The sequence below is a fragment of the Myotis daubentonii genome, chromosome 11 (genome assembly GCF_963259705.1).
Source record: "Myotis daubentonii chromosome 11, mMyoDau2.1, whole genome shotgun sequence".
Lineage (NCBI taxonomy): Eukaryota > Metazoa > Chordata > Mammalia > Chiroptera > Vespertilionidae > Myotis > Myotis daubentonii.
Window position 1 is genome coordinate 76,357,854 of NC_081850.1, and position 8,288 is coordinate 76,366,141.

General features: G+C 52.0%; 1 protein-coding gene across 2 annotated transcripts in view; it reads left to right on the forward strand.

Moving 5' to 3' along the window:
* Positions 1-6,982, forward strand: part of STXBP1 (syntaxin binding protein 1) — a 50,183-nt gene extending 43,201 nt beyond the window's left edge. The window contains exons 19-20 of one of the 2 annotated variants that reach the window (XM_059658109.1): positions 862-987; positions 5,060-6,982. In XM_059658109.1, coding sequence (XP_059514092.1) covers positions 862-971 — 110 coding nt within the window. In that variant the 3' untranslated portion in view covers positions 972-987; positions 5,060-6,982. The remainder of the gene's footprint in view (positions 1-861; positions 988-5,059) is intronic. The other variant, XM_059658110.1, reaches the window with a different exon arrangement.
* Positions 6,983-8,288: the final 1,306 nt, after the last annotated feature.

Below are 8,288 nucleotides of genomic sequence, written 5' to 3' on the forward strand. Positions count from 1 at the left end.
TAGGGTTGGAAGAGAAAGAGGGAGCTGAGAACAATCTTGCTTTCTCCACGTTTTCCTCAGTCCCTCCTTTCCCTTAACAAAATGGAGTGGCACTTGCCCGGATGCCTCTTGACAGTAATTGGCAAGAGGCTATCAGCACACACTACCTGGCCGGGCCCTGCCCTCTCCCCTTATCTCGACAAGACGAGTCAGCTTCGTGCCTCTCCTTTGGAGTGGCCAATCACGGTGCCCCCAGGCTCTCAGAGGAGCAGGTTCTACACACCAGTCACATGGTGTCCCTGGTGTCTCAAGATGGACCCAGAAGCACCATTCAGTGGGGAGATTGGACATTCTTCCTCCCGTCCCCGCTCCCTGGAGCTCCCCCCGTGTGGTCACCATTTCTCCCTGTATTGTTCCTTCCTGTTTGTTACGTAGGGCCCCCCCCCACCCCCTGTGATAAAGCTCTCTGCTCCCTGCTTGCATATGTGTTGCATGCGTGTGTTGGATAATTCTTAGCTCAAACACAGTTTTCCTGGGCAGAAGCTGTCAGAGCCGGGCTTGGGGGTAAATCTCCATCTTCGGCTTTGGCCCTGACCTGAGGTTCCCCATTGGGAGGTGGTATAACCTGGGGAGATGAAGTGACCCACAGATTTTTGGAGGGGTCTCGCTCAGACAGCCGATGTCCACTGTGTGGCCTCACCTGCTTTTGTGCATGCCAGCCATCCTTGCAGTGCGTGTGCTGTGTGCGTGCCTGCGTGCGTGCGCGTGCGCGTGTGTCTTGCTTTCTCATATCTCACTGGCTGCATAAAACGTAGGCCTAAGTTGGCATGCTCCTGTCCGTACCTTTGTTCAAGCAGTCAGCTGGCCTCTGTTCTCCCGCAGGTTCTACTCATATTCTTACTCCCACCAAATTTCTCATGGACCTGAGACACCCCGACTTCAGGGAGTCCTCTAGGGTATCTTTTGAGGATCAGGCTCCAACAATGGAGTGAGAGCCAAAGAAACAAAGTAAAAGCAGCTTATTACAGAAAAGAAACTCTTCCTCTCTGAAGGGCTTTCTTTGATTATTCCGTCACTCTTTTTATTTTTTCTGTTTTTAGTTTATTATTTATTTGATTTTCCTTTAACAAGAAAATGCTTGCAGTTCTTAACACCGATTGAAAATGTGTCCGATGCTGCCTTCACCCACTGGCCACAGAGCCTCCGGGCCGGCCTGCAGGCTCTCTCCTGCCCTGGGTCCCCTGCTGCTCAGCCCACAGCACAGCCCCGGGGTTTTAACCTGAGAATGAGAATAATGCTGTGAGCAGCCCTGCAGCGGGGTTGAGGGATGCCAGAGGGGCGCGCCCACGCCTGGTGCTCAGGGATGCGTTTGTGGGCACCAGGAAGAGAGCACCTTGTCCAGGCTGGGGCGTGGGGTGGGGACCTGAGCACGAGGCCAGCAGGCTCCCAGGGACAGCCCTGGGTGCCCGGTTGTGGGGGAGGCTCTGCGGAGAGCGTCAGAGTGGACTCCGAGTCAGTGGTAGTGAGACATGTAAATGCCGCTTTCCCGGACAGCACTTAGCCCGGGGAACAAGGGCTCACAGGCCACCATGTACTTGGTGAGCTCCCGCCAGCCACGGAAGAGCTCCTGTCTCGTGTTCCTCTGGGGAAAGGGCACTTATCAGCCATTTGCTCTTTCAGTAACTGCTTTCATTTTAACCTCCTGTGATCCTTCCGAGAGTTGAGTAATCACCCCCCTCACCCACTGAAGCCCCTCGTGCTGAGAGCCTTTGGGTAGAAATCGCTCTCCCACCGCACTGCACCTGCTCTCAGTCCCCCAGGAACCTGCTTCTGTTCGGTAGATGATCCAGATTTTATTCTTGTCCTCGTCCCCTCCTCTCTCCTTCCGTTCTCCCTACGTGCTGGGAACCTCCTCGGATGCGTTTAAATGGCAGACGGATCCAGAACTCCACTGGAACGTTACTCAGGCCTTAGCTTCACTGCCCGTTCTGTGATGAGGCCACAGTTTGTGTACCTGGCTGCATAGACTCCATTGACATGGGCCCTGAAAATGTCCCCTCCCCCTGGGCTGAGCTGTGGCCCAGTGAGTCTTCAGGATGTGAGTCACCTTGAGCAGTGGGGAGGCCTGGACTCCAGCCCCAGCTCTGCCACAAGGACCTATGACTAGGTCATTCCCACTTCCTGGGCCACAGTGTATGGACCACAGGGAGGCTGGACCATAGGGTCCCAAGGCTCCTCCTCAGATTGGTGACTCAAGCCATGCAGCCCTACCCATTCTCGGCTCCCTGTTGACCTCAGGGGAAAGCCATCAGCACCTGGGCTAGGAAACCTGGAAGGTTGATATGAAGGTGAGAAATAGCAGGGGGCTATGAGCCAGGACACTGGGGCTGGCTATGGCCTGAGTACCTCCCATTCTGCCCAGGCTCCTTCCCAAGGGAAGCCAAACCTGTGGGCACTGAATAAACAGTCATTGTTTCGAAGCATTTTGGGAGGTGGGTAATCAGAATCAGAGCTTCTAGTTCTGTGTGCAGGTGGCAGGCGGGTGGATGGCATTTACTGCAAGGTGTGTTTTTTTTAATTGATTTTGAGACAGAGAGAGAGAGATGGATTTGTTGCTCCACTTTTGCATTCATCAGTTGATTCTTGTACGTGCCCTCACTGGGGGTAGAACCTGTAACCTTGTCATATCAAAACGATGCTCTAACCAACTGAGTACCCAGCCAGTGAAAGAAGGGTTTTGTCCCAGCAGACATCTGTCTGCCCACAGCGCTCAGTCTTTCGGATGACTCTGTTCTTGGAGACCCCATTCACATTTCTCAACCTTCCAGTTATGTAGACTAAGAGGGACCCTCAGAGCAGTGGGACCCTCTTGCTGATCTAAAGGGCCTATGTGGTCAGCTACCTGTGAGTTCAAAGTGAGATCATTTGCAAATTGTGGTTTAAACCCACCCCACTCAATTAGCAATATTTGTGGTGGTAGAAAGCCTAACCAAGTATTAAAGCCATACAGATGACTGGGTGGCGAGAATGGGCACTCAGCTGCTCTGGGCCCTTTAAAGAGACCAGTGAGCGAGGGCCCAGCACCGTGCCTGGCACAGAGTCCTACAGGCCTCTCTCGTTGCCCAATACTCTTGGTCCTGGGTTTTCTTCTTTCAGTCAAAGACTGGGAACACCAGATGGTCAGTGATCAGATAATATCAGAAAATTCTAGAGCTGATGGGTTCCTTAACCTCTTTTTGGCCTCCCACAAATCCTGAATTGGCAAGGAAGCAAGGGCAGGGGGAGCACTTTGGGAAGGGTTAGGGATGGTTTTCTCTGGAACGAGTGTGCTGCTGTTGTCTCAACCTAGGATGCCCTTGAGCTACCCCTGCACCCAGAGCCCAGGGCTGTCTTCCAGGGTGTGGACACACAGTCCGTGTGGATTGAAATTGGAAAGCCCTCATTCTCACAGCTGTTCACTGTTAGGAATTTGTAACATTTAAGTCCTGCTTCCCCATTCGTAGACAGTCTTTGACTTTCTTTAGGACTCGTGGTAAGATGGGTAGAGCCACAGAAATGTGTACTCTGGGGGACATGCTGCTGAAGCTTCTGTCACGTTTGCAGAAGGAGCCTCCGTGTGCAGGATAATGAGTCGGCTTTAGAGCTGGGGCCTGGGGCCTGGGGCCTGCGGCCTGGGCATCACTCGGCACGATGGCAGTAGCTGCTCTGAGCAGTGACAGGTGCCTGGGACTTGCACTGCAGGGAATGGGGTGTCGGGAGGAACCCCTCACACCAGGGAAGGCTTTACGAGTTTGCTGCTGGTTTGACTGACCAGGAAGGTCCAAGGCCTGCAGCTCCAGCAGTCACAGGTCAGCTGAGCAAGTAGTGGTCAGAGGCACAGGGACCCTGGTGTGTGGGATCCCGCCCAGCAAGCCAGCCTGAGCCTTCTGTGCCTGCCCGCGCTCGGGCGGGGATCTGGCATCCTGAGGTTTCTGCTCCCCTCGTCCCATGAAGGCCATGCCTGCACCCGCATCTCCAGGGAGGCACATTTTCAAGTACAGGTCTCTTTTGTTCAGTTCTTCTCTCCCACCAGGATCTTTCTTTGACGGCCACTGCTGCATGCGTGCAGGCCTCATGCTCACACACCAGCCACTTCTGTTCTGTTTGAGTATGTCCATGTCCAAACCACACGATCCATGCATCTTTTTTCACTGCACTTACTAGATCTCTCTCCTTATGAAAAGGACTTCATTTACTTTTATTTATTTATTATTTTGTGGTAGAAGTTATACCTAATTCCATTAGCTTAAATTTTTGCAAGCATTTCTAATCTCTTACAATGCACGGTCTCTATAAGGTAAGGCCTCAGGTCCCCGCCCTCTCCCTTTCACACCTGAGGTCCGCCCACCACGGCAGTTCCAAGCATCTGCTCCCAGAGGTCAGTGGCTTCCCCCAGGGTGTTCTGCCCACCAACTGCCTCCCTACCAGGCACCATTCTTTCCACACACAGGCCCCGCATAGCCCCCGCCCCATTCCCAACCTTTCCCTGCCATGTGGTTTGGAATTCCTCTCCCTGCTTCACCTTGAGTTCAAAATGCAGCTGCCTCATGTCCTGCAGATGGCGCTGAGCCCTGAGGGGGAGGCCTGGGACCCTGCCTGAGCCAGAGGATTTTAAAAATATATATTTTTTTATTGATTTCAGAGAGGAAGGGAGAGGGAGAGAGAGATAGAAACATCAATGATGAGAGAGAATCATTGATCGGCTGCCTCCTACATGCCCCCCACTGGGGATCGAGCCCACCACCCAGGCATATGCCCTTGACTGGAATTGAACCCGTGACCCTTCAGTCCGCAGGCTGACGCTCTATCCACTGAGCCAAGCCAGCTAGGGCAACCAGAGGATGTTTTGTTTATCCCCAGTCCCCAAATGTCTCCCAGCCCCAAATGTGACTTGGCCCCAAAGCCCAACCCCCAACCCCCTCCCTGCCTCCACTGACCACACCAGGGTGGGGCAGGGGACTGGGTGCAGGTCTGGGAACCTCGAGGAGCAGGGAACGAGGAAGCGTCCCGGCGAGCTCACTGTCTTCTCTGCCTCCCTCAGGATCCACGCAGATTCTCACCCCACAAAAACTGCTGGACACGCTGAAGAAACTGAATAAAACAGATGAAGAAATAAGCACTTAAAACAATAAGCTGCCCCTCCAAAAAGTGAACCCTCTTCCCCCCCATGCTCCACAGCCCTGCCGCTGCCCGCTGCCCGCTGCCCGCTGCCCGCAGTGGTTCCTTTGCTGACCCTCTGTCCCTCCCTGCCCCCCAGCTCTGCACGCCCTAGTCGGCGCTGTTGCCGCTGCGTTCTCGTGTTTAATGATGCCCTCTTCTCTTTGAAACAAAAGAAAATAATGCATTGTGTTTTTTAAAAAGACTGTCTTCTATATGTGCCCTGAGAGGAGAGGTTCGTGTGTAAGTGGCGCGCTGCTGGAGAAGTTCTGGGACTGTTCAGATGAATGGACACCTCCTCCCCATTCGTTACGATTCCGTGACCTTGTACATAACCTGGTGCGACACGTGCAGATTGCCTGAGTGTGGGAAGGCGGATGCTTGAGTGTTTTTTAAGAACCTGTCTGGGTTGTTTCTGTTCTTATTGGGACTCAGATGTCTGTTCTGGGAGTATTTCAAACTGAGGCTCTCTCTGTCCACTCTGGTTCCCACGCCCCAGGGCCTGCTCTCATCGGGTAGTCTGGGCAGTGAGGCCCAGGTAGCATCTCGGAGGCTGGAGCTGGAACCCACCTCTTTGCTTTCCTCAGTGGCCCATATCCCCAGGGCTGTGGCTGTGGCTGTGGGTGGGGGCTGGTGTTCAGCTTGTCACCGCGCCCTCCCCGGCTGCGTCCACAGCCCTGTGACCCTGAGGGAAGTCGCTCTGCGGTCTAAGTCACTCTGCCCAAACCAGTGAGGAGCAAGCTCCCCCTGGAGACCATGGTCTCCTGGAGAAGGGGTTAGGCCTGATCTTTTGACCAGAGAAGTTCTTCCTTAGTGGAGTCAGCCTGGGAGAGCTCAGGGGTCAGGAAGGGACTAGAACAGAGTGGGCTCTGCAGGACGCTGTCAGAGGGCCTTCCCTGTAGAGAGGGCCCGTCCCCTAAGACGTCCAATGGCCAGGATCATAGCCCAAGGGATGTATACAGACCGTTGCCCACTCAGATGACCCTCAGTGGAAGATACTTCCTGATATTTTATTTTTTGTAGTGCAGGGTCATATGTTGTTGTGCTTGTAGAGAAAATGATCATTTTATTCCCTGTATAAAAACCTAGCTGTATAAAACTTAGCTCTAATGCAAAACTTAAAGAAGCAAATGCAGGCAGGATGTCTCGTCATCCTCAAGACTCAGCAGTTCTCGTTCCTGGGAGTGAGCACACCGTTTGTTCTGCTGCTGTTGTCATGAAATATAATGACAGTGGAAGTCACAAAAATGTCCCCTGTCCAGCCCCCGCCACCCTTTTACTCCTGCAGACCGCGTGTATATTCCTGTCTTGTGATGTCGTTGCAAACGTGGTGTGTGCTAGTTTAACTCGCCCGCTCTCCTTTCAGAACATGTTCCTCGCCCACCCGGTAGATGCCTGTGGTGTCCTCTCCTCACGGCTTGGAAACCTCTCTCTCCTTTGCACTCAGATTAGTTTGCAGGTCTGTCTCCCCTCTCCCCTTAAGACATCTTATTTCCTTAGGACAGAGCTGTAGGTACTTGCATTGGTTGGTTTCTTACTGTTACTGCTTGTTTTGTCCCCTCCCTGTGACCAATGCTCATGCTTCAGGACCTTGTTTGTTGAACATGTTGGTTTTCCTTTCTCTGTTATTTATAGAAACATAATTTATCAAAAGGATATTTTAAAAATCTAGTCTGTCTTGAAACTTGTTTACCTTGAAATTATCAGAATCTCAGTGTTTGAAAGTATTGAAGCACAAACATGTATCATCTCTGTACTGTTCTGTACTAAAGTACTTGAGTCTAATAAATGAATAATTCGGCGCCCATTCATGGTGTCCAAGGTGACTCTGGGCTGGTTTCACTGTGGGAAGTGGAAAGGAAGGCTTCTGCAATGGTCCATGGCAGAGGAGTCCAGCCACCCCAACCACGGCTTGGAGTCTCCTGGATCCAGGTCTCCGTTACTTGCATTAAGATCTGTAGCTGTTGCACATTTGAGGACAATCTGTGAAGCTTGTCTTGGCCCCTAGCCGCAACAGCAAGCTACCTGTAGATGATATGGTCCTTCCATCGCCCTATTTCTCTGTGTCTAGAATGTCTCCATCTCAGGGCCTGCAGGCTGGAGGTCTCCACCAGACCCTGCTCAGGTGCCTGTACAGCCATGTTGGTGTTACACCAGGCTTTTGTTCCTGGGAGGCAGAATGGCAGTGACTAGGAGCATCAAGCAGGCTTGGCTCAAATCCACATGACCTTGATGAGGAACTTTGTCCCCTCCTGTGAGTGATGCCTGTGGAAGAGTAATGCTGAGCTGAAGGATAATTTTGCTGGATATAGAATTCTTGGTTGACTGTTTTTTTCTTTCAGCACTTTCTCATTCTACTGCCTGTGTGGAAACTTAGATTTTCTTTTTTTAATTAAAAAAAATATTACTCATTTTAGAGAGGAAGGGAGAGGGAGATAGAGATAGAAACATCAATGAGGAGAGAGAATCATCAATTGGCTGCCTCCTGCACATCCCCAACTAGGGATTGAGCGCGCAACCCAGGCATGTGTCCTGACTGGGAATTGAACCATGACCTTCTGATTCATAGGTGGATGCTCAACCATTGAGCCACACCAGTGGGCAGAGTTTCTTAAATGAATGTTTTCCCATTTTCTGTACGCCCTTAGAACAATTTCTAGACACTTTAAATAATTGTTTCTTTTTTTTAAATGTTCAATTAACTTGTCTTGCTGAAGGGAAGGTGGATCGAGCTCCTTACTATGCTATTCGGGAAACCCCTCCACGTGTGATCTGACAGTAAGCAGATGTTTATGAGTGCCTACTGTGTGCCAGCTTCCATCCTAGGCTCTAGGAATGCAGCCACAAACAAGGCAGACTGGGTCCTCATGAGCTCACACTAGTGGGCGGTAGTACTATATCACACACACACACCCTGGATGAACAAATCTCTCATGTCATGTGTTCCATAGAGGTTGGCAAGATGTCAGGCATGTTTAATGATGCCTGCCCCCCCCCCCTTCCCTCCAGAACCTTCCAGAGGTGGCAGTGCCCCAGCCCACCGGCCACCGCCCTGGACTGATGCTGCCGCCTACTGGGCTGTGTGCACTGCCCCTGCTCCTCTCAGAAGACCC